The sequence below is a fragment of the Alnus glutinosa genome, chromosome 9, assembly GCF_958979055.1.
Source record: "Alnus glutinosa chromosome 9, dhAlnGlut1.1, whole genome shotgun sequence".
Classification (NCBI taxonomy): Eukaryota; Viridiplantae; Streptophyta; class Magnoliopsida; order Fagales; family Betulaceae; genus Alnus; species Alnus glutinosa.
Genome location: NC_084894.1, coordinates 2,924,999 through 2,948,378, shown reverse-complemented (window position 1 = coordinate 2,948,378; position 23,380 = coordinate 2,924,999). Strand labels below are relative to the sequence as shown.

At 36.4% G+C, this 23,380-nt stretch overlaps 3 protein-coding genes across 9 annotated transcripts; all 3 read right to left on the bottom strand.

Annotated features, from left to right (window-relative positions):
* Positions 1-201: 201 nt before the first annotated feature.
* Positions 202-4,000, bottom strand: LOC133877335 (ADP,ATP carrier protein, mitochondrial). Its single transcript, XM_062315601.1, has 4 exons — positions 3,843-4,000; positions 1,671-2,201; positions 1,196-1,567; positions 202-740 (listed from the first exon to the last, which is right to left on the bottom strand). The coding sequence occupies exons 2-4, from the start codon at positions 2,178-2,180 to the stop codon at positions 444-446; spliced, it is 1,179 nt and encodes a 392-aa protein (XP_062171585.1). The 5' UTR covers positions 2,181-2,201; positions 3,843-4,000; the 3' UTR covers positions 202-443.
* A 4,772-nt stretch (positions 4,001-8,772) lies between these two features.
* Positions 8,773-15,815, bottom strand: LOC133877764 (ADP,ATP carrier protein, mitochondrial-like). Of its 3 annotated transcripts, none has more exons than XM_062316168.1 (4): positions 15,717-15,815; positions 10,251-10,781; positions 9,777-10,148; positions 8,773-9,317 (listed from the first exon to the last, which is right to left on the bottom strand). In XM_062316168.1, exons 2-4 carry the CDS (start codon positions 10,758-10,760, stop codon positions 9,021-9,023), a joined length of 1,179 nt encoding a protein of 392 aa, XP_062172152.1. In that variant the 5' UTR covers positions 10,761-10,781; positions 15,717-15,815; the 3' UTR covers positions 8,773-9,020. The 3 variants fall into 3 exon arrangements, with proteins under 3 accessions (XP_062172152.1, XP_062172153.1, XP_062172151.1); XM_062316169.1 differs by having other exon boundaries at positions 15,630-15,745; XM_062316167.1 differs by lacking the exon at positions 15,717-15,815 and adding an exon at positions 14,320-14,538.
* A 3,407-nt stretch (positions 15,816-19,222) lies between these two features.
* Positions 19,223-22,407, bottom strand: LOC133878426 (uncharacterized). Of its 5 annotated transcripts, XM_062316978.1 has the most exons (3): positions 22,256-22,406; positions 20,354-22,082; positions 19,223-19,552 (listed from the first exon to the last, which is right to left on the bottom strand). In XM_062316978.1, the coding sequence occupies exon 2, from the start codon at positions 21,742-21,744 to the stop codon at positions 20,380-20,382; it is 1,365 nt and encodes a 454-aa protein (XP_062172962.1). In that variant the 5' UTR covers positions 21,745-22,082; positions 22,256-22,406; the 3' UTR covers positions 19,223-19,552; positions 20,354-20,379. The 5 variants fall into 5 exon arrangements, with proteins under 5 accessions (XP_062172962.1, XP_062172961.1, XP_062172959.1 ...); XM_062316977.1 differs by lacking the exon at positions 19,223-19,552 and having other exon boundaries at positions 20,196-22,056; positions 22,256-22,407; XM_062316975.1 differs by lacking the exon at positions 19,223-19,552 and having other exon boundaries at positions 20,196-22,082.
* Between the last annotated feature and the right edge of the window lie 973 nt (positions 22,408-23,380).

Below are 23,380 nucleotides of genomic sequence, written 5' to 3'. Positions count from 1 at the left end.
CTTTAATCAGAATTGTGAGTTTATCATAAGGCAGTATACTCGTTTGGACCAACCGGAAAAGAGATAAAAGGTTAAAATTGCAAGTGAATTCTTTAGTCTTATTGATACCTGCCATCACACATGCTTTCTCTCTTAAGTCTCCGGGAAAAGGAAAGAAAGATCCACAATGTTGCAGTAAAGCTTTTAAAGAATTCTAGAGAGTGAAATTCAAAAGGGAGCAATTATAATTGCATATGAGTCAAATCCAACAAAGTGAAATCACAACCGCTTTAACAATCCGGGATTATGGGACCAAAAATCCCACAGGGAAACAATTCTCGGGAGTAAAACTCCTATGAATCAAGTTATTCAAGTGAGCAAAAAATGGATCCTACGAAACTGAATCAGAAAGATTTTCATCAACGTCTATAGGTATATGGGCAAGAGATGTCTGTTCATCTTAATTAGGCCCCACCAGAACCATACTTCTTACCCAACACGAGCACCTGAAGCTTGTCGTAACCTGCAAGAACACCGGCACCGGCAACGGCACGGAGGATATTTGCACCAGCTCCCTTAAAGAGAGATTTAGGCCCTTCATTCTTAAGGATTTGAGAGAATGCATCAAAGGAGCTCTTGTACTTGACAGCTTCACCAGATGTCATCATCATTCTTCTACGGACAGTGTCAATTGGATAGGAAGCAAGGCCAGCACCATTTGTGATAACCCAACCAAGAGCAAAGCTAGCGAAGAAACTATCCTGAAATCATCAAGAAATTATATGAGATGAAAATGCTCAACACCAAATCCAACAATCATTCACAGTATACTTGTGCTGAAAGCATATAGGATAAGGCCATCTCAAATAGTTGAGATAGACCGTCATGGTTCATCCGCGGTATAAGAGTGTTTGTGCTGAACATTGCTTCTCAAAGTCCTAAAACAAACATTTTCCTCTCTATGGGGTTTTTCTTCAATTCTATTACTGCGGATGCATTGTAGTGGCTGTCCAGGCAAACATTAAATAAAGAACTAACCCTAAAAATAACACATCATTCTAGATTCTGAATTTCTGAAAAACATGTCATTAAGTTTCAATGGTCAAGGACGATGCCAATCACAGACAGCAAAATCTATGAATGCCAAGTAGTAAAATCACAGACTGCATTATCACATAACAAGGATAGATAAAATGAATCCACAAGGAATCCTAACCTGCATCTTTCCGGTCAGAAGCACTGGCTTCAAAGAGTCATACATTCCAAAGTATAAACCCCTGTACACAATGATTCCAACACAAGAAATGTTGAAGCCACGGTAAAGGCCAGCAATACCATCAGATTGGAGAGTCTTCCTGTAGACATCAATCAAGCCATTGAATTGCCTCCCTCCTCCCTTCTTCGCAGCCTTGGCATCATTTGCAAGACGGGTTCGAGCATAATCCAAAGAGTAGACAAAGAGCAGGGAAGAGGCACCAGCAGCACCACCAGAAGCCAAGTTACCAGCGAACCATTTCCAGTAGCCATCCCTATCTTTCTTGAAGTTAAACAGCCTCTTGAAGTAATCTTTGAAAGCAAAGTTCAGGGCCTGGAGGAGAATAAAATTAAAACTAATGAAATAAGCACACTGCAATAAGATCATAAGGAGGTATCACTAAAAGGAAGTGTTAGAAACATAAGAAATGACAAACCTGTGTGGGGAAGTAACGAATGACGTTAGCCGTGTTCCCTCTCCACAATGATCCAAAGCCCTCATCTTTAATCGTTCGGCCAAAACAATCTCCAATTCCCTTGTAGGGTTCAGATAGCCGACCAGCCTTGATCATCTCATCCTGGTTCTGGATCAAGAGCTTCACACGCTCGATTGGAGCAGCAGCAGTTTTGGACACAGCAGCAGAAACTCCACCCATAAGAAAATCAATAGCGAAGCCCGCAAAGCCTTTCTCTTGTGGGGCTTGGACAAACACAGGTGAGGCTGCAGGATGTACCAATGACAAATTGTGGGTAGCTCGGCATGCCTGAGTTATGGGATACTGCAATCCCTCGTTGGAGTAATTTCCATATGCAAAATGCCTCTGATACAGAGCAGGCCTTTCAAGGGCCCCATTGCGGTTTTGAGCATCTTGGGAAAGGCTGGAACTGACATGGAGCTGGCCGGCAAACTTTTGCATGACAGTTGGGTACTGGTGCCTGTCTGCCATCACTTTTCGCAATTAGAACACCTGCAACCCATGCCAATATATAGAGGTCAGAGAGGACAAACTTAAGAAAACAACAAATCCAGAATGTCTCAGAGAGTCACAAATCACAAAATGGTTGAAACAGTGTACAGACAGATCGTAGGAGAAAGAAGAACCAGTAATAAAATTAATCATGCAAAGCACAACTAAATCAGGTTAGTAGCTCACCACAACTCTCAAAAACAGAGAAAATTGAAATGTTTTTTCATTTAGAACTAAATAGGGTATGCATTCTGTCTATATGGGAAAATCTAACTGCACTTTAGTGACAAAATGCTTAAAAAGGTCACAGAGGAGATCATAAAACAAAGAAGAATGATTAATAAAAATAATCATATGACAAGGCAGCTTAAAAGGGTTGATAGATCAGCAATAGCTCTCAGGAACAGAGAGGATTGAAATGTTTTCATTTATAATTAAAATTTCTCAAAATGCACTTTAGAATAACATGCAACTGATTAAGAAAAATGGAGGTCTTCTATTCAGTTCATTTTTTGTATATATACCATTCATTCCATTTTTCTTTTCAAATTTCTTAATTTTGGTCAGGTCACCTCTAGCATTTAGAAGTGCAGACATACTCAATATAACAAACTTTTTTTTTTTACAAACACAAGAATTTCTTACCCAACGGTCAACTATCAAATCGTGTGCCTGTCTTGGGGAAAGAGAGAAGTACCACTTGACAATACAAAGAAATCGAGTGCTGAATGCCTATAACCAACTATTGTCTATTCAAGACTAACCAATTCATCCATTTTCGACCATTAATGGTCGAAAATGTATTCTGAATAGAAAACTGCCAGCAGTCATGATAAATTAGCTCAATTGAAAAATCACATCCCCAAACTGATTCTTCTACAAGGTCTCACGTCTTAACTAATACGAAAAAAAGGATATACCCCCAAAAACAAAATTCAATTAGACCATCCATGAAGTTCAAATGAATCATACTTCATACCCATCACACCCAGATCTATGCTTTATTTTTTTAAATGGTAAGTTACACACGCACCCCGTGGGACTTGAACCCATGAACTCAACTTCCACCTTGTTACAAAGGGAGAAAGTATGCTAATGGGTAACACCCAGATCTATGCTATACAAACTAAACTCCTTTTCTTAATAAACAATCAACCATTAGTCCATTAAAATCCAAGCAACAACAAAAAATCGAACGGAAGTTTGATTGGAAACACAAATCATTGTCAATGGATCTATCCAAGTTCCAACCCAAATGTATAACTAAATCAATGAGCCACAGATCCATTATAACAAGAGCAACAATCATATCCAGAGATCTAGTTAAACTAACCTGGAAAATGATATCCAAAGACTTGAAAAGCCAAAAACAAAGCAGGAAGACAATGAATGAAACAGATCTGAGAAAACCCAGAAGCAAAAGATAGAGATCTGAAGGCCCTTTTCCGGGTTTACAACAAAAAATGCAACAAGAATCCCATACAGCAACACACATAACTAGCCAAAACTTCAGCTAACCATAACAGTTACAAAAACACACAAAACCATAAACCCTTAGACATCCACAAACAGACATAGAAACCGACCGATCCAGCCGGTGCTATAAAAAGATATATTCGGAGAGAGAGAGAGAGAGAGTACCAGTTCGCCTTGGCTCTCGGAGAGTGGAAGGGAGGCAATGAAAGAGGGTTTGAACGGTTACGGGAGAGAGGTTTTTATAAACGGGGATCAGGGTTTTATAAAAGGTGTCAAAAATTAAAAAATAAAATTGAGATTCTCAAATTTTGTTAATTTTGGTCGTTTCATTCATCGGTGTAAAAAATATTACAAATTAAAAATGTTGCATAAAAAATATTATATATTAAAAATGTGATACGGTAACAATTAAAATTAAATATATTTTTATCATATTCTTATTTTTTAGCCTTTATAATTTATATCATATAAAAATTTCGAATAAAAACCTGTCTTTTTGTTTAGTAAAAAAAAACAATTTTTAAAAAGTAAAAAAAAAAATTCTTTTAAAATAATTTTTTTTTATCTCAATAACATATCATATTTTTAATATATAAATTTTTTATGCGTTGAATGCACGAGGCTACCAAAATTATAGGGATCTTAATCCTATAAACGGTGAGACGTTCAAATTATTTATACGTGGGGAATGCTCGAGTGTGAAGCAGGTGCATTAGTTTTGGAAGTTCATGGGGATTGGTTGCCGCGGATGTGGATGATAGTTTGTTTGATGTAAGGTTGGTGAGGGATCAAACGGTGGTAGACGATGCATTGACTTGGTGCTTTGGTGGTGGCTGAGGAGGTTTGTGTATTTTTCATGTGAAAGTGATGGGAAGGAGATTGGGAAAGTAGGGTAGCTATGATATGACATTACTTTGAAACTTCTCTTCTTGGCATGTGATTCCATTTGTACGCTTGTGTTGCCAACTTTGACTTGACAATGAATCCAGGTTCTTAGGAAAGACTTCGCTATGCCCTCATACAGCACAACCACTTTTCCCAGGTTTTCGCTATCGGAATACCCTTTAAGAGCATCTCTGGCATGAGTATTATTTGAGTAATGCTACACATCATTCCTTTGTTTTTTTTTTGTCCTCTTAAATTTGATATGACTCTTAAAATTACCATTGAATTTATGATAAATCATTATTGAATTTTGATCCAATAGTAATTTTAAGAGCCACATCAATTTTGGGAGGATAAAAAGTGGACAAGAGGATGATGTGTAGCATTACTCGTATTATTTTAATCAAAAAGTTAAATTTAACTTTTTTTTCTCTTTTTCTTCCTCCAATAGAGTAATTACTCTAACCTTTTTTTTTTAACTTCATAAACAGTAAATAGCAGTAGTACCTATTCACTGTTCATCAGTTATTTAATTTTTTATTATATTTTCTCTCACCCTCTCCACCACTTCCCAACTTCGTTCTCTCTCTTGTTCACTTCTCATCTCCATCCCTCTCTTTCAATCCCACATCTCCCCCACTTCCTCACTTAAGGTTTGACAAAGAAGGAAGGAGAAGAATCGGAGAGAAGGAGATCTGAGAAATGTGGGTTGACTGAGGAGAGGCGCCAATTTTCTTGCGGGTCGTTGTCCAGCGGTTGAAGAGTGATTTTCGGTGACTTTGAGAGGCAATTTCTTGCAACTCGAGAGGCGATTTCTGGCGACTTCCAGCGGTTGAAAGGGTTTTTTTTGTGAATTTTTCCTTAGTTGGCCAATTGGGTGTGTTCCCTGTGATAGCGTTATTAATTTCAATTGCGTGTGTGTGTTGGCTGTGTTGTGAACATCCAATCGTGTGTGTGTGTGTGAATCTCTTGTTGGATTTTAAACAAACCCATGAGATTTGTTGGGGATGATTTTGTAATCCTTGTTTACCCGTGTCTCCTGATTTGTGGATTAGTATTTGTTGTTGTTTTAGCCGGAAGTTGATTGGGTGTGGAATTCTGGTGAACCCACCGGCGAGGAGGAGTGACCGGAGAGAGAGAGAGAGAGAAGAGGGAGAGAAAGAAAATAAAACAATAAAAAAATATTATTTAAAGAAAATGAATAGTGAAATAGAGATTATTGTTGGAGTGTTTTTAAGAAAATTGGTAGTTAAAGTAAATATTTGTACTTTTTGTATAGCTACTTTAACTCCAACTGCTTGAGATGCTCTAAGAAGGACAGAAATTTCATACAAATCAATTTGCAGAAAATTTTCTATAACCCACATATAAAAGTGACATGTATCATTTAAGCATGTGAGAAGTACAAATTTTTTTATTAATGCTATTAAAAAGTCATGTGAGAAACATATGCTATTAAAACAACATATGCTTCTTACATGCCAAAAGACACGTGTCACCTTTATATGTGGGTTGTAGAGAATTTCTTACAAACCGATTTGTAAGAAATTTTTGTCCCTCTATAAGAGTATCCCTAGTGAGCTCTCTAAATTTTTTTTCTAAATTTTAGCTAAAAAATTTACTTTTGTTATTTTAAGTACTACTTTTAACAAAATTTGAAGAGCTCACTAGGGATGTTCTATTTTAGCTAAACAATCTACTTTTGTTATTTTATCTATCATTTTTAAAAAACTTTCTACATCAAACTCTCTAAACATTTATCTATTTTAAACAGATATGATTTTTTTTTTTTATTAATTTTGAGAGCAATTACTTTAACAACTTTAACTACCATGAAAAATTACTCCAAATGAGTAAAATAAACTTTCTCCAGAAAAAAGGTATTCACAAAATAAATCTTACTAACAACTCAAGCATGAACCGTCAATATTTCTAATCATCTAAGTCTCTTTTGGGGTTTGGGGTTTTGGTTGCTGCTTATATTTAGTATCTCACAAAACGATTTTTTGCTTTTGGTTTATAGTTTTTTGTTCTCTATTAAGGGTCCGTTTGGGCTTGCGATTTCAAAAAGTGCGATTTAAAATCACGATTTTAAAATGTGCAATTTGAAAAAAGTGATTTTTAAAAACGCAGTTAATCGTTTGGCAAAATCGCAGTTTAGCATTTAAAATCGCAAATTAGCCTTTAAAATTCTGCATTTTCAAAAAAGCACCATCTCACCTGCAATTTGAAAAACAGATTTTTTTCGTTTTTAAATCGCAATTTTTAAAAACGTAGTTTCTAAACGATTAATGTTCTGCGATTTGGTTTAAAATCACACTTATTATCTACAAAATCGCAATCCCAAATGCACCAAAAGAGTAATAGAACAGAGAGAAAGAGAGATTTTGGCGTTGTGGAAAGGAGCAAGCAAGGTTGTGGGTTAACGGATTTATGTCGGCTGGGTTTGATTTGGTGCTGATTGGGGCTCTGTTGCAGCTCTAACTTTTCCCTACTGCGATCTTCTCTGCGTTTTATGCTCTCTGCTCTTGCTACTACATGCTTCTCTATTGTTTCTAGCAGAGATTGAATCTGGTGAATCCGTCCGTTTTGATGCATTTGAGGCCAAAGAGGTATGGGCTTTTTGCGATTTTGTTAAATCTCGGTTAAACCCTTGTTTGAGTTTTGAGGTTTTTTGTGCTTTTCTAGGCTGAATTTAAGATGGTTTGTATGATTTTGGTTTTTTTGCAAGACTTGTTATGGAGTGGAGTGCTTTGGGGCTTTTCATATAAAATGATTTTCTTTCATTTTCTTGTTCCTTAGAGTGGATCTCACTTGATAACGTTGAGATTCTGAAAGATTTTTGGCCTATTTCTTTTTTAGCTTTTTCTGATTTTCTTTTGCTTTATACTTGAAGATTTTCTAGGTATTTTGAGGGGTTTCTGATGCCGTCCCTGAGAAGAGCAACAACCCGTCGTCGTCTTTTGCTGCGATTTTTAAGTCAAAGAACTACCATTTGGGTTCCTCAGATGACTATGAGAGCGTGTTGTCACACACCTCTCCGGCTTCAGCGCTAGAGTCTGAGACCTCAGCGGCCAACACCAATGCCATTCTCACTAACGTAGTAAAAGAAGGGGAGGGAGAAAAGTGAAGAAGGGGAGAGGCAGGAAACAAACGAAAAATAATAAAATATTACTTTTAACAAACTTCTTACGTCAAACTCTCTAAATATTTTTTTATTTCAACTAGAAATTAATTTTTTATTAGTTTTAAGTAACTATTTCTAACAAACGAGGAAAGAAAAATAATTAAATATTCAATAGCTCATAAAATTTGTGAGTCAAATTTGGAATGAAATTCTGACAATAGCCAAATTAGAGAAATTACATACAGTTCGTTGAAATAGATTTTTTTGAATTTTTCACTAAATTTTGGTGAAAATTTTGAAATTAAAAGCTCTCTATGAATCCTCCAATAGCTACATTCCAAGAAAACACATTTGGGTCATGCGCATTATACAAAATCCTGGTGCCACACTCAAGATTCCACCCCTCAGAGAATGCGCAAAAGGCAATGACCTGGCCACCCAGCCCGAAAAAGATGGTTGTCCAACCCGCAGCCAACGTTTTCTTTTTTTCAATTTTTTTTTTTTGAAAAAAAAATTAAGTTTTATATATTTATAATTTCTTTTATTAAAAATGAAATGTGTCACTATCATACTGGCGCCAACATGGTGTCTAATGAAATCGATCAAAAATTTTAATAGAATATAATTTCTAGGAACGATTTCTAAATTAGGCCAATCATAAAAATCTTTGAATTCATATTGACAACACATTGAGTGATTTATCGTTTGAGCCAATCATAAGGACCAATAATACAATTTTTCCTTATCTTTAACGATGATTCTTTGAAAGAGAAATGAAGATCGTCACTATGAAGACCCAATCAGCCTGCTAATAAGATTTTTTGAGGATTTAGTTTTAATATAAGCCTTAAGAATTTACTTACTGAAAAAATAAGAACTTATGCTTTAATCAAAATTGTGAGTTTATCATAAGGCAGCATACTCGTTTGGACCAACTGGAAAAGAGATATAAAAGGTTACAAATTGCAAGTGAATTCGCTAATCTTATTTATACCTGCCATCACACATGCTTTCTCTCTTAAGTCTCATGGAAAAGGAAAGAAAGATCCACAATGTTGCAGTAAAGCTTTTACAGAATTCTAGTGAGTGAAAATTCAGAAGGGAGCAATTATAATTGAATATGAATCAAATCCAACAAAGTGAAATCACAACCGCTATAACAATCAGGGATTATGGGACCAAAAATCCCACAAGGAAACAATTCTCGGGAGTAGAACTCCTCTAAACCAAGTTATTCAAGTGAGTAAAAAATGGATCCTAAGAAACTGAACTCAGAAAATTTTCATCAACATCTATAGGTATATGGGGCAAGAGATGTCTGTTCATCTAAATTAGGCCCCACCAGAACCATACTTCTTACCCAACACGAGCACCTGAAGCTTGTCGTAACCTGCAAGAACACCAGCACCGGCAACAGCACGGAGGATATTTGCACCAGCTCCCTTAAAGAGAGATTTAGGCCCTTCATTCTTAAGGATTTGAGAGAATGCATCAAAGGAGCTCCTGTACTTGACAGCTTCACCAGATGTCATCATCATTCTTCTACGGACAGTGTCAATTGGATAGGAAGCAAGGCCAGCACCAATTGTGATAACCCAACCAAGAGCAAAGCTAGCGAAGAAACTATCCTGAAAACATCAAGAAATTATATGAGATGAAAATGCCCACCACCAAATCCAACAATCATTCACAGTATACTTGTGCTGAAAGCATATAGGACAAGGCCATATCAAATAGTTGAGATAGAACGTCATGGTTCATCTGCGGTATAAGACTGTCAGTACTGAACATTGCTTCTCAAAGTCCTAAAACAAACATTTTCCACTTTCAGGGGTTTTTCTTCAATTCTATTACTGCAGATGCATTGCAGTGGTTGTCCATGCAAAGATTAAATAAAGAACTAACCCTAAAAATGACACATTATTCTTGATTCTGAATTTCTGAAAAACATGTCATTAAGTTTCAGTGGTCAAGGACGATGCTAATTACAGACAGCAGAATCTATGAATGCCAAGTAAGTAGTAAAATCACAGACTGCATTATCACATAACAAGGATAGATAAAATGAATCCACAAGGAATCCTAACCTGCATCTTTCCAGTCAGAAGCACCGGCTTCAAAGAGTCATACATTCCAAAGTATAAACCCCTGTACAATATGATGCCGACACAAGAAATGTTGAAGCCACGGTAAAGGCCAGCAATACCATCAGATTTGAGAGTCTTCCTGTAGACATCAATCAAGCCATTGAATTGCCTCCCTCCTCCCTTCTTCGCAGCCTTGGCATCATTTGTAAGACGGGTTCGAGCATAATCCAAAGAGTAGACAAAGAACTGGGAAGAGGCGCCAGCAGCACTACCAGAAGCCAAGTTACCCGCGAACCATTTCCAGTAGCCATCCTTGTCTTTATTGAAGTTAAACAGCCTCTTGAAGTAATCTTTGAAAGCAAAGTTGAAGGCCTGGAGGAGAATAAAAAAAAACAAATGAAATAAGCACACTGCAATAAGATCATAAGGAGGTATCACTAAAAGGAAGTGTTAGTAACATAAGAAATGACAAACCTGTGTGGGGAAGTAACGGATGACATTAGTAGCGTTCCCTCTCCACAACGATCCAAAGCCCTCATCTTTAATCGTTCGGCTGAAACAATCTCCAATTCCCTTGTAGGGTTCAGATAGCCGACCAGCCTTGATCATCTCATCCTGGTTCTGGACCAAGAGCTTCACACGCTCGATTGGAGCAGCAGCAGTTTTGGACACAGCACCAGAAACTCCACCCATAAGAAAATCAATAGCGAAGCTGGCAAAGCCTTTCTCTTGTGGGGCTTGGACAAACACAGGTGAGGCTGCAGGATGTACCAATGACAAATTGTGGGTAGCTCGGCATGCCTGAGTCATGGGATACTGCAATCCCTCGTTGGAGTAATTTCCATATGCAAAATGCCTCTGATACAGAGCAGGCCTTTCAAGGGAACCATTGCGGTTATGAGCATCTTGGGAAAGGCTAGAACTGACATGGAGCTGGCCGGCGAACTTTTGCATGACAGTTGGGTACTGGTGCCTATCTGCCATCACTTTTCCCAATTAGAACACCTGCAAGCCATGCCAATATATAGAGGTCAGAGAGGACAAACTTAAGAAAACGGCAAATCCAGAATGTCTCAGAGAGTCACAAATCACAAAATGGTTAAAACAGTGTACAGACAGATTGTAGGAGAAAGAAGAACCAGTAATAAAATTAATCATGCAAAGCACAACTAAATCAGGTTAGTAGCTCACCACAACTCTCAAAAACAAATAAAATTGAAATGTTTTTTCATTTAGAACTAAATAGCGTATGCATTCTGTCTATATGGGAAATCTAACTGCACTTTAGTGACAAAATGCTTAAAAAATTCACAGAGGAGATCGTAAAACAAAGAAGAATGAGTAATAAAAATAATCATACGACAAAGCAGCTTAAAAGGGTTGATAGATCAGCAATAGCTCTCAGGAACAGAGAGGATTGAAATGTTTTCATTTGCAATTAAAACTTCTCAAAATGCACTTTAGAACAACATGCAACTGATGAACAAAAATGGAGGTCTTCAATTCAGTTCATTTTTTGTATATATACCATTTCAGTCCATTTTTCTTTTCAAATTTCTTAATTTTGGTCAGGTCACCTCTAGCATTTAGACTTGCAGACATACTCAAAATAACAAACTTTTTTTTTTTGACAAACACAAGAATTTCTTACACAACGGTCAACTATCAAATCTTGTGCGTGTCTTTGGGAAAGAGAGAAGTACCACTTGACAATACAAGGAAATTGAGTACTGAAAGAGAGAAGTACCAACTATTGTCTATTTGAGACTAACCAATTCATCCATTTTCGACTGTTAATGGTCGCAAATGTTAGAGCCTAGACTCCACAGAAGGCCGGAAAAACCTGCTGACAATGTGTTCTGAATAGAAAACTGTCAGCAGTCATGATAAATTAGCTCAATTGAAAAATCACATCCTCAAACTGATTTTTCAACAAGGTCTCACGTCTTAACTAATAGGAAAAAAAGGATATACCCCCAAAAACAAAATTCAGTTAGACCATCCATGAAGTTAAAATGAATGATACTTCATACCCATCACACCCAGATCTATGCTTTTTTTTTTTTTTAATTGGTAAGTTACACACGCACCCAGTGGGACTTGAACCCACGAACTCAACTTCTACCTTGTAACAAAGGGAGAAAGTATGCTCATGGGTAACACCCAGATCTATGCTATACAAACTAAACTCCTTTTCACAATAAAAAATCAACAGTTAGTCCATTAAAATCCAAGCAACAACAAAAAAATCGAACGGAAGTTTGATTGGAAACATAAATCATTGTCAATGGATCTATCCAAGTTCCAACCCAAATGTATAACTAAATCAATGAACCACATAACCATTATAAAAATAAGAGCAACAATCATATCCATAGATCTAGTTAAACTAACCTGGAAAATGATATCCGAAGACTTGAAAAGCCAAAAACAAAGCAGGAAGACAATGAATGAATGTTATGATATGGTCGGTAAAGAAGTAAGGCAGGAGTCTTGTAGTGGGTCTGGGTTTACTCAAGTGTATGTAATTCAGAGTCTTTCTCTATGAAGCATAGGTTATCAAGTCATAGAAGAGTTCAGCTCTTTGTAGAAGTATGTTTTCATTTACAAGTAATCTACAGCCCTATGTTATCGCTTTCTAGTAGATTAGTTTGAGTCCTATGTTACTGCTTTCTAGTATATTAGTTTGAGTGGATGTTAACCCCACTTGGTTGAGTCATTATAGGAGTTGTTTTCTGTGCTGTGAAACTCAACTCTGCGTAAGTTATGTTCATCTATTTAAAGAGATGAACTTATTAATAAAGGTAAGCGAAATTAATCTCAAATCTTGTATTTGAAAAGGTTTAGATTCCCTTAAAATTTAAGGTCTAAGTTTCCTTAGAACCTATCAAATTATCCCATTGCGTGTTCGAGAAATCATTCACGTAACATTTTGGTATCAGAGTTAGGTTCTTGCACAATGGCAAACCCAAGAATGGATCGTCTTGAGCAGCAACTTGCTAGTATCAAAACTTTGTTTGAAGGCTTGATGAAACAAATGGCTGAGGACACCAAGAAAATGGAAGAGATAAATCGCTTCTGCAGGTTGGCCACACTGAAACTGGCCAAATCCCAAGTCCTAACCCCATTGCCACAGATCGTGTCAACCCCACCCACATAGACCCCCACATTCCCATTCCACCACCATCCAATCATAGTGGCGAAAATCTTTGACCCAGAAACCACAGTGGCAAAAATCCACCAACCACCACACCTTACACCAACGAGCCACCACACATACGAGATGAAGGAAAATGTTTTAGATCTAAAATTTTTGTCAAAAATCGGAGTTGCCGTGCTTATAGATGCGGAAAATTTGAGGCTTTTGTAGCTAAAATTACGGCCATTGATATGAACTCACTCCTGGAACGACCTCTTAGGAAGCAAATGAGAAGTCAGGAGACCGTGGATGTTAACAAAATTATGAAGACTCTCTTTCTCCCACGCAGATTCTTTAAAGAATGCATTTATCAAGACACTACAAAAAACAAACAAAAAAAAAATTGGTTTTTTTTTTTTTTTTTTTAGTGACGGAGTTTTAGTGATGTGTCAAGAGGTCTAACACAGCACTAAAATGTAGTGATGTGTCATTATTGACGTGTCTCCAATGTCACTAATCACTACATCACTAATGGGGATTTAGTAACATGTTAACGTTTGGCACGTCACTAAATTTAGTTTTGGCACATCACTAAATTTAGTGCCCCCCCCCCCAAAAAAAAAAAAAGTCATACCTGTGAGAAGACTGCTACGATCATTCATGGCTGTAGGAGAAAGCATTGAGAAATTACAGGATAAAGTACACAAACAAGAATCACTCCTCCCACAAATAAAGAAAGATTGCATATATTTTATAATTGATTCATGAAATTCAATTAGGACCATCAGGAAAATCCAAATACCTACCCTTGAAATCCCAATAACTACACAAACTAAATCCATCTCAATGGGCTCTCTTTGGTCTTAATGCATCTCAATGAGTTCAATCTAGAACAACTAAAGAAAGAAAAAGTCCGACATGCAAGAACAACGTTTACGAGATTAAAACAAATGGGAGATTAATCAAATATGTACACCACCCAGAAACTGACCAAAAGCTAATGAGAGAAGATGAAAGCCATCTAATTGGATTCAAATTAGCGACTAATACAAAACAATCACTAGAGAAAACAGGCAAACATAGAGAAACACCTTGAAGATCACCAATAATCATTAAGGAAAAACAAACAAGAAAACCCCATATAAGTTAATCCAACATTAGCCAAAAGATAAAATACCCACAGAAAAAGAAATAATTTCAGTCAAAGCCAGTAAGATCACAGAAAAGAAATCAACGCATCATATGAAAGCTTAACCCAAAATTACAGGGCACGAAAACAAAGACCCAGATCCATAACCAGCCCCAAAACACGAAGCTACACAAAGAGCCATCGGTCAATCCGGGAAAATGAATGCATGTCAATCTCTGTAGATACTCAAAAACTGAAGGAATGTAAGCACTCACTTGGAGCCAGAGCTTAGGGTGGAGGCCATGAAGAACTTGCGAGATCTGAGGCTGGCCTTCGATTGGAGAGCCAAAGAAGGCAGCTTTGGAGGTTGAGAGGTGAAAAGATTGAGTTTGAGAGCCATCGTTTTGGGTTCTTCCTCCACAGAAAAGAGGGAGAAATGCCTTTTTAAGCGAGAAGGAGATGAGAGCCATTTCTTTTCTTGTCGAACGAGTGAGAAAAGGACCTGTGCGCGGGAGGAAGAAAGAGAAAAGAGAAAAGGAAAGGAAAAAAAAAATCGTAAAAGGGGGCAATTCATTAAAATTTGAAAATCTTAATCAGTGACGTGCCACTAAATAATTACGTGTTATTTTGGTACCTCACTAATTTATTAACGTATCAAAAAGTTGCCTTAAGCATTAAGTAACATATCACATACAAATTTAATGATTTGTTAAATTTTGTCATCTAACTAATAATTTAAATTTTAATATTCTCTTAAAAAAATTATATTGACTTAAAATTTAATAACATGTCAATCTTTAATACGTCACTAATTATTTTATTGATGTGTCACTAATTCGAAGCAAAAAGTGAATTATACATTAAAGAAAAATGTAATTTATTTATTTATTTATTTTTTTTTCAGCGAGACAACAACCGGCAGATTTAGTGGACCAGGAAGGTTGGGCTTGAACCCAAAAAGAACAAGTTCGGTTTCAAGCAAGATGACTCAAACCAAGAGGCTCAAAATGATCTTTCAAATAACATATATTGGTCTTTGGGTAGAGAATGAAATAATCCAAAGTGAAAATGTTGCGATCAGAAAGGCTCCAAAATGTAAATTGTCCAGCTTCGATCTTGGAGGTCCACCCTTGGCGAGAAGAAGAACGGCAACGTCGCCATAGATCCTGTCACTCCTGTGGATGCAACGTGGGAGAATTGCAGTGTCATGCATGCAACAACAGTTTTCACAATCTGTCCTTCTTGAGGATAAGAACTGTTTTAAGGGGATAGAATGTTATGATATATATGGTCGGTCATGACGTGGATAAAGAAGTACTAAGTTTTTTCAGACTCGGATGTCTAAATTTCTTTAGAATTTATCAAATTATCACGTTAAGTGTTCGAGAAACCATTCACATAACAACGAAACAGATGTCATGAGAAAACCCAGTATCAAAAGATAGAGATCTGAAGGCCCTTTTCCGGGTTTACAGCAAAAAATGCAGCAAGAATTCCATACATGCAGCGCAACACATGCACATAACTGGCCAAAACTTCAGCTAACCATACACAGTTACAAAAACACACAAAGCCATAAACGTACCCTTAGACATACACAAACAGACATAGAAACCGACCGATCCCGAGCCGGTGCTATAAAAATATATATTCGGGGAGAGAGAGAGAGTACCAGTTCGCCTTGGCTCTCGGAGAGTGGTAGGAATTAAGGGAGGCAATGAATGAGGGTTTGAATTGTCACGGGAGAGAGGGTTTTTTAAACGAAGAGACGTTGAAATTTCTTTTACGTGGGGAATGCTCGAGTGTGAAGCGGGTACATTAGTTTTGGTAGCTCATGGGGATTGGTTGCCGTGGATGTGGATGTGGATGATAGTTTGTTTGATCTAAGGGAGGTGAGGGATCAAACGGTGGTAGATGATGCATTGCCTTGGTGTTTTTCATGTGAAAGTAGCCGACGGTATGACATTACTTGAAAACTTCTCTTTTTTTGGCACGTGATTCCATTTGTTTGTGTAGCCAACTTTGACATGACAATGAATACTTGGAAACTTCTCTTTTTTGGCACGTGATTCCATTTGTTTGTGTAGCCAACTTTGACATGACAATGAATACTTGGAAACTTCTCTTTTTTTCAAGTTTTTGGCACCTGATTCCTTTTGTTTGTGTTGCAAACTTTGACTTGGCAATGAGTTCAGATTCTTAGACCATTTACGGCAGTCTTTCAACCATTTTTTTTTACGTTTAAAGAACAAAATTACTTTTTATTTTCTTATTAAAAAATACTTTATAATAGATTCTTTTAATTTTTTCTATGCCGATAAAATATTATTTTTTACTCTTATTTTATTATTTTTTCTCTTTCCTACTTTTATTTTTTTTTTTTATCAATTTCTTTTCTTCTCTCACTCGTCTTCTCTCTAGACTCTCTTGCTCTCGTCTTCTCCGACTAATCCTAGATGAAAACCAAATGAAAAACAACAAATTTGGTTCCATTCGCAGAAGAATGCCAACAAATTCTCAAAACCCACAAACAGAGCAGAAGCAAAACAAAAACCAGATTGAACCGACAAACCCATGGGGGAGAGAGAGAGAGAGTGATGGGAGCTGAAAGATTGGATTTGTTGTCCTAAAATTTAGGAGCGGCAGAGTAAAGGGATGTATGTTGTTTTTTTGTCAATTAGCTGATTATACTATAAATTTTGGGGTCTATGCTTGTTGAGAAGCGTTTTGAGAGAGAGAGAGGGGGGGGGGGGGATCATATCGTCGAGTCCCCAGCCTTGCAGCAGAAGGCTGGTAGCTAGTGGCGAAGAAGCGAGCACTCGGTGGCAGCGTGGCGAGGAAGCGAGAAAGCAGGGCGGTCGGACTCGACGAGAGAAGAGAAGGAGAAGAAACGTAGCAAAGAGAGAGAAGAGAGGGGAGATAATTTTTTTATTATTAAAATAAGGATCGGGTGTCTACAGTGACTCTTTATTTATTGGGAGTTACTGTAGATTCCCAATGAAGTTATCTAAATATAAAGCATCTACTGTGGGAAGTTTTTTAGCGTTTTTCATGAAATTTTCCCTAAATATAAGAAATGAAACCAATATAGGGAGACTGCTATTAGTGCTCTTAGAGCATTGACTGCAGCTTTTCTATTTGTTTCTTAAATTTTAAGAAAAATTTTAAGAAAATTGCCAAAAATTACCTACAGCAGTTTTCTTATATTTGTATATTCCTTGAGAGTGTTGTATTGGGAAGCACCGTAGCTTTCTCACTCTTTTATTATATTCATAAAAAAAAGTTATCTTGCATAAATAACTATAATTAAAAAAGTATAAAGAAAGAATAAAGAAATAATATTTAATTGATATAGTGAAAGATAAAGGAAGCTAATTGTGGTGTATTTTTTGAAAATGAAGCAAAAATTAGTTTGTTTTCTATATTTAAGAAAAATGGTTAGAAAGCTGCTATGAATGTTCTTAAGAAACACTTTGTTGTGCCCTTTAAAGAAAAAAAAACTCTTTAATTTCAATTTATTAAATTGGCATATTTTTATGCTAATGTATACATATGAGAATTATATGGTCTACTAATTTTATTAAAAATATATGTGAGAATCACATATTTTAAGAACGGATGTCAGAGTTAAAAGAATTTTTCCCAATCCAATTTAGAAAAAAATTGTGGTTTTTGTTGTGTTCGAAGTTATGTGCAATTTAATGGTAATTTTACTCTTCTGTAATACATGATTGTCTACACAATTTCTTATTCTTTTTTTTTTTTTTGGGAGGGGGGGGGGGGGGGGGGGGGGGTTCAAAAAGATGTCTTCCCTCTCTTAATTTATTTCAAAATGATATACACATTAGACCAAAACACTTGTATGTGATAACTTTTTGTTTGTTAGAATAATGTGCTGCTACTCACATATGTGGTGTAGATGGTTTAATAATTATGAATCAATTTGTTCAAAAGGGTACACAAGCGGTCAGGGCAGAACTAGAATTTTAAATTAGGAAGAAAAAAACTTTTTGAATGGGATAAAAAATTAATATTGAGATGGATTATTTCAGAAGAATATATATATCGAGGGAACGAGTCACAACAATGCATGTTGCATGCTGAATATGTAGTAAACTAAAAAATACCTTTTGTTCCAATTACTTTAATTTCTATTGCAAATATACTCAAATTTAAGATAAGAAAGCATATTGGTTGTGATTTAGGTTTCACTTTAGCCATTAAATTCATGTCTTTTCTCACCACTATTGCCTTTGCATTAACAAAACAAATTTGACATCTAATCTTGTAGCCAATGCTGGCTTATGGATATGGTTTTAATCGAATCGAGTCTTTAATGTTTAAGTTTGGTTTGTTTAATTTTACTTCGAACACTAGCCGAATTCAAGCTTATCATCGAACTCTATAATAGACCATGATTGAAAGTCACAATTATTAGACCATGTAAAATTCCCAACCTACAAGAGGGATGTCTATGAGGCCATGATAAAAAAGAAAATCCAAGCAGTCCAACATAGCTCATGATTGTCTGGAATTGCCTGGTCTTTCACACAAAGACATTTCCTATCGACATTATCATTTGTGCTATACACCCTGCAAACGCCTATTCAAAATTATCAATAGCGCTCCTAAAAGAACACGCTACCGAAAAATTCTCCATACAATCCTCAATCTTCTCTACCACCCGCCTATCCCACATTAACAAAATCCTTTTTGATGCCCCTCTCAACCCCAAATATGTCCAGTCCACATGTTAGCAACCCTATAAACTACAAATCACCTCCCTAAAAATATACTCCAATTATGTCCCTTGTAAACAAACAATATCCGACTTCCAATCTCTAAGAAAACCTCTAATTCTCAACCTTTAATCCCTCATTCAGCCCTCTCACATACATTACATGATACTTTCTTAGGTTTCATAAATAAAAACGAGAAAGAGCGTGATCAGAGAATGAACCAATCAATCGTTAGATACAAACCCCAACACCAACTTCACCAAATTACAGAAACTCCAATTCACAAGCATGTTTTTGATAAGTATAATAATCTGTTTTTTTTTTTTTTGTTTTCACAAGCATGTTAAGATATGTGAATTGGAGTTTAGATGGACAATTAAGGCAGTTTCCTGCGGTGGAATATTTACACTGCAATTTTACCTTTCAATGAATTATTTCCCAGATGTGATAAAGATATTAATATTTTTTGTGCCACTGTCAAAAGTGGCAAGAGTAAACCATTTCCATAGAGAACTAGAGGATCAATTCATGTGTAGTTACAGACCCGGAGTCTTCTACTAAGCATGACAAGAGCATTCAAGTAACAGACAGATAATTGAAACAATTAATGGCAATTATCTTGCTTCCAAGAGAATCATCTTCTATACCTGGTAGAAACTTACTTTCAGCATATAATACCTCCACACCCATGTTCTTCAATTATCTCTACCGTTCAGCTGAGTTGGTGACAAGTACTAGGCATGCCCCATGCCTGATCCCCAGCTAGTCCCTATATATACAGGGCTTAGCTTGTAAGATCAATTTAAATACTGAGATTCACTCCAGATCCATTCATCCCGCAAAACCCACAAAAGAGTGCTAAAAAAAGCAAGGGCTTGTATACCTAAGAGGGACTCATCCTTTTTAATTAAACATGCAACCATCAACTTGAATATGTTTATCATCTAATTCATGCAACTGTTTCATAATAAAAAATAAAAAAAACATCTACGACATTATCCAAGAAGTCAGATTTTACATGAAATGGTCAAAAGCTGGCAGAGAACCCAGATGACCAAATTTTGGTGACCTCCCTAAAATACAGAAAAGTAGACCATGTAACAGTGTGAAAAATGTAAATAGGTCATGTTACAGGATCAGGTCTAATCTTTTTACAGAGTCCAAAGATTCATTAAATTTAATAAGAAAAGGCAAATGTAAAAATATCTAATTAACAATAAAAACTACAGTTACAATTTTTTTGGCATGAAAAACTATATTTCAATATAGTGCAAAGTTTCTTTTGTTTCTTTCTTCTTCTTTTTTTATTATTTCCTGCTGCAAATGCATTATAGAAAATCGGCAGCCAAAAAACTAAATCATATTATAACTTCAACTTACATGCAATTACATGGTCTGAACAACAATAGAAATTCAGGGGAAAGAAAGGCAACGTGATCTGCATTAAAACTTTACAGCCAAAAGCTCAACACAAAAGATAAACATCAGTCATTTCTAAAATTTATCTAAAGCAGAAGTGGCTAAGGTTAGTGTCCCAATGATGCTTTGAGGGTTTAGCAGGATATCATACATGATTCGTAGGCCTTTTGCAAGAAGCTATTGCCGCCTGCCCAAATCAATCTGATCTCTTCCTTGCAATCCGTCAATGTCAACAGAAGTAGGGTCTATCGGTGCTTCTGACCTCCTGAAATCTATCTCCAGTTCCTTGTGCCTCAGTTGCAATAGCCTGCGCTCATTCTCTAGTTTCATCCTCTCATTCTCCAACCTCAACCTTTCCAGCTCCCTGCTTTTCTTGCTGCAGTATCTAAGCCACTTAAAATGTTGTTTCTCAAGCTCCAAAGCTTGAGCTTGGAAGCTGACTCTTTGTTCTTGGAGTTGCAACGTCTGTCTCTTAATCCACTCTTTTCGTTCCCATAACGACTTCACGGGGTCTTGAATAATCCCAGCTATTTCAGCTTCAAAACCATCAAGGCCAACAGATTGTGACCAGAAATGGTCATCTTCTTCACTCACCTTCACCCTCCCACTGAACTCCCCCATCCTCTCCCCATCTGCTTCAGCATTGTTATCATCTTCATTATCCATTTCATCATCTTCACTGTCATTATGTTCCCCAGCTTCTTCCTCCTCCGACCCATTATTGTCTTTTGAGCTCCTCCCAAGAGGTAAAGCATGGTCTTGTAGATCATCAAGATCGTGGCAATTGGGTATCCTCTGCCCATTATGGTAAGCACACATTTCTTTATAAAACAAGTGTTTTGAGCTCAGTATCTTTTTAACATCATCCTTTGCCTTAGCTGAGAGGTGGGGCATTGAGTCCATAAGAGCAGGGTTCTCCACCACTCTACAGCTAGTTCCCCTCCCAAGAATATCATTCAACCTCTTGTACCTCTTGTTCAAGTCATTAAACTTGTCCTCACACTGCTGTGGTGAAACATGGCAACCCTTGCTTATCATTATCTTCGATACTGTTTTCCACTTACCCTTCTTTTGTAAAATCCCAGATTTCCTCTTGAGCCCCTCCCCACCCTCATGCACGCCATCATCACCCACACAAGCAACCACTGCTATAAGAAGCCTAACCACTTCATCTGTCCACTTCATTCGCGGCCATGGAGACCCCCTTTTCCCACCATCAACACTGTCCCCATTCCCATCTTCTGTAAAACTCGGCTCGTCTTCTTCACTCATATTGTTACCATCGGGGGCACTAACGGGGCCAATTGCCTTCCCTTTACTAAAATTCATTGGCATACATTTCAAGATCGTGCCTTTCTCTTCCATAAGTCCAATAGGGTGGTGATCACTCTCAAGGCCACTTATCACATTCATGTGATGTTGATGTCTTAATGATGGATGACCCAACTGGGTCTGTTGGTGCCTATGCATCGACGAGTCGAGGTCTAAAATCACCCCATTTGGCCCCGACATAAACCCACCTGCCAACCCTGAACCATCCATTTTTTGACAAAATCTAAAAAATTTAAGGCTCTTTCCTAATGCTCATAGAAGACAGGACCAGAGAACAAAACCAAAATTCTTGGATCATCCAGATAACTCAAACTTCACTAAGCCGAATCATCAATAAGAAAACAACCGGAAATCATAAACCCAAATCCTATTTTCCTACATTTTCCGAATTATATAAGCAATCAGACATAAGATCACCAGAAAAGTGACAATCCCACAAAAGCCGGAACAAATTGAAATCTCTTATAACCACACCATGCTTCCTCCAGCATCAATATTTCTTATCAGCGACAAGCTAAAACCCTGAAACCATGCACATACCTCTGAAACTAAATCAGAAACCCAGTAAGATTCAAACATCGACTCTCTACAAAGTACCAAAGTTACTTTAGAATATTACACGAGGTTACAAAGGTATCGAACCAAAGTTTTAGAACAAAAAATAAACATATAATAATAATAATAAATAAATAGAGAAGAGTATGAGCTCTTTCAAGCCTACCTTTTGACGATCCACAAAAGGGAGTAAAATCAGAGAGAGTTTTTGTCTGAACTTTGAAATCAGTTAGGGGTAGACTATGGAGTTAGGAGACTTTCTTCTTTTTTCTTTTTTGTTTTTTCTTTTTTTGTTTTTTTTTTTTTTTGTTTTTTTTTTTTTTTTTTTGTTTTTTTTGAGGGGATGGAGTTGGGAGACCTGGGAGTACTGCTGCGTCTGAGCTCTCAGATTGAACTCTTAATAAATTGATCTGCGTTTGAAACCTTGGATAAAGCAACGTGTTGAGGCATGATTGGTCGGTGATAGGTGTCCTTGACAAAATAAAAGCCTCTTTTCGGTTGAAAAAAAAAAAAAAAAAAACATTTACCCCCCTTCCATCACGGAGCAATTTGTAATGTTTATGAACTTTCAAGCTTTGTAATATCGCCTTATTTTATAAGAAATAAAATTATTAAAAATATTAAAAAAAATTACAATTTTATCTCTTATAAAATAAGATACCGGCTCCTCTTCATTTTAAGTGAAATAAAAATAAGTCGTTTCCTATAATGTCCGTCCAATTCTTATTTCTTCTTCTTTAATGTCTCTTCCAAATTGTTGTCGGGGTTATAATGACTCCATTTTTCTCAAAAAAATAAATAAATAAATAAATAATAATAACAAAAATATCTCTAGTAACAAATTTAGAAGAAAAAAAAAATCACTTAATATTATTTTATATAATATTAAGTGATTTTTTTTTTTAATTTTAATTTTATAGTTAAAAAGTAGGTCTTGTTCATTAAAGTGTTTTATGAGTGTTTTTATTTTTTATTTTTTATGTGACATAAAAATGATAATTATTTTTATATTTTCAAGAATGTTTTGTGTTTATGGTTTTTATAAATACTTTTATTTTGAAAAAAAAAAAAAGGTTTTCATTCTTTCTTTTTTTCTTCTTTTTTTCTCAGATCCTTGGGGAATGGATGAAAGCAACGTGTTCGATCGTTGTTGACATGTTGTTGTCTCCGAGAAAAACTGCGTGACCTTTGGGGGACATAAAACAGTTCCCATCACCTTTGGGTTTTGAGACTTTACATTTGTGAGCAGATTAATTACAATTTTTTCTTTTTCTTTTTTATCCTTTCTATT